This window comes from Hibiscus syriacus, unplaced genomic scaffold, assembly GCF_006381635.1.
Source record: "Hibiscus syriacus cultivar Baekdansim isolate YM2019G1 unplaced genomic scaffold, ASM638163v2 tig00110393_pilon, whole genome shotgun sequence".
Lineage (NCBI taxonomy): Eukaryota > Viridiplantae > Streptophyta > Magnoliopsida > Malvales > Malvaceae > Hibiscus > Hibiscus syriacus.
In genome coordinates this window covers 197,799-199,827 of record NW_024062721.1, presented here as the reverse complement: position 1 = coordinate 199,827, position 2,029 = coordinate 197,799, and the positions used below count along the sequence as shown (strand labels likewise).

Sequence of the window (2,029 nt, the reverse complement as noted above, 5' to 3'; positions counted from 1 at the left end):
TTATCTTCGTAACAGTTGCATGCAGATGCAAGGTACAATCGTGGATGATTTCTTGAACCATATTATATATGGAATAGAGAAAGACTTCTTCCTCCATTTTTTTCCAAGTAAATTGTTTACTCTAAATGGGATTCAAACATAAGCCACGTCCCAGGAAGAAACCTACTAATTCATTAGAATCTTCGGATCACTATCTACAATCGATATAAATATAGATGTAATTAATTGAGAGATTTGCGTTCCATAAGTGGTGAATAATTAAGTTGCAGAGTAATCTAAAAGATGGTGAGACAACCATATCTAAAGAAAGGAACATGGACTCCTGATGAAGACCAAAAGCTGATTGATTATATCATGAGATATGGCATTTGGAATTGGAATGAGATGCCCAAATTTGCTGGTATGATCACTTTAATGAACATGTAATGAAACACTTGAATTTCGTCGAGATTTTCTAATTAGGAGTTGGTTTTTGATTTGTAGGGTTGCAAAGGTCAGGGAAGAGTTGCAGGCTTCGTTGGATGAATTACTTGAGGCCTAATATAAGGCTTGGAAACTTCAGCAGGGAAGAAGAAGAAACCATAATCCACCTTCAAAAGGAGCTCGGAAACCGATGGTCAGCCATAGCAGCAAGGCTTCCACACAGAACTGACAACGATATCAAAAACTACTGGAACACCCACTTGAAGAAAAGGGTGATATTGGAGAATAACAAATCATCATCAGTAACCACAGAAACCCATTCCAGTATTGAGGAGAATTCACCTGGTGCTGATTCCTCAAGCTTGCTTAAAATTCCTACAATGGCTGATTTTCCAGAACCATTGACTTACGGTGGTACTTTTACTTCATCTGAAAACAGTTATAGCATGAGGGAAACTTTTGTTTCATCTGAGAACTATTGGGAGATACTGAGTTTTATGGAGCAGCCATTAATTGCAGAAAGTTTTGATTGTGATTCAGTGTCACCAAATTCTCAGTTGTGGCTCAACCACCATCAACAATACTATGATCCTGTGGATGATTTCTGGGCCAATCCATTATTTTCGTAATGCATAAGCAAAACATCCTTGTTTTGTTAGGAGATTTTGATTTGAGCTATGTCTTTGTCAGTCCTTACTGGTGTTTATCAGTTCATAATAATACTTTCCTATAATTGGACTGAATTTTACTTCAATAATAATAATTGTTATTATAATATATAAGAGAATGTAAATTCTAACGTGCTTAAGGAGGTAATATTCAGTTCACCCTGTTGCGGAAGACGACTATCGGATAGAGTAAAATCGCAACTGATAATTTGAAAAAATAAAAATGAAGATAAAAGAGATACAAAATTTACGTGGAAAATCCCTAAAATAAAATAGGGTAAAAACCACGGGCAACGGTAGAAGAATTTCACTATGAGAAGATAAGAATTACAACATCTCTCGATCTACCAAGGAGAAAACAATGATAATTCTCTCTTGATAAAAAGGAGAAAACAACTCTCAATAAACTCTCTAAATTCTCTCTAGTATTGGAAGAAAGCTAGAATGCTTTGGGATGGTTTTGAAGCTAAATGAGCTAGGGTATTTATAGTTGAAACTTAAGGACTAATTTGTAAATACCCTAAATTACAATGACTAAAAATGTGTTTTTACCATTGTCCAATTTCAATTAAAACCTAACCACTTTTCGGTGCCCTCCCAATTGTTTGACAATTTTAATATATTTTTTTTAATTATAACTTTCCACCTTTCGGTGGAATGCAACAATTTTCAACAATCTCCCACTTGAAGATTTGATTGGAACAATCATATCTTCACACCATTATTTCTACCTTGTACCTTTCATGTTGCTTACGTTTCTAACAGGCCACAGGAGGATCGACACCAGGTAAATTTATCAGTATTGATTGCCTTCGTCATGAAATCTGCTATGTTGTCTTTGGTATGGATCTTCTGCATATCTACCGTTCCTTCTTCCACCTTTTCACGAATGAAATGGTACTGAACTCGTATATGCTTAGTCCTTGAATGAAATGTTG

The 2,029-nt window shown here is 35.4% G+C and overlaps 1 protein-coding gene across 1 annotated transcript; it reads left to right on the top strand.

The window, feature by feature from the left end:
* The first annotated feature begins 262 nt into the window (after positions 1-262).
* Positions 263-1,052, top strand: LOC120123501 (transcription factor WER-like). Its single transcript, XM_039142376.1, has 2 exons — positions 263-400; positions 484-1,052. Exons 1-2 carry the CDS (start codon positions 283-285, stop codon positions 1,050-1,052), a joined length of 687 nt encoding a protein of 228 aa, XP_038998307.1. The 5' UTR covers positions 263-282.
* Positions 1,053-2,029: the final 977 nt, after the last annotated feature.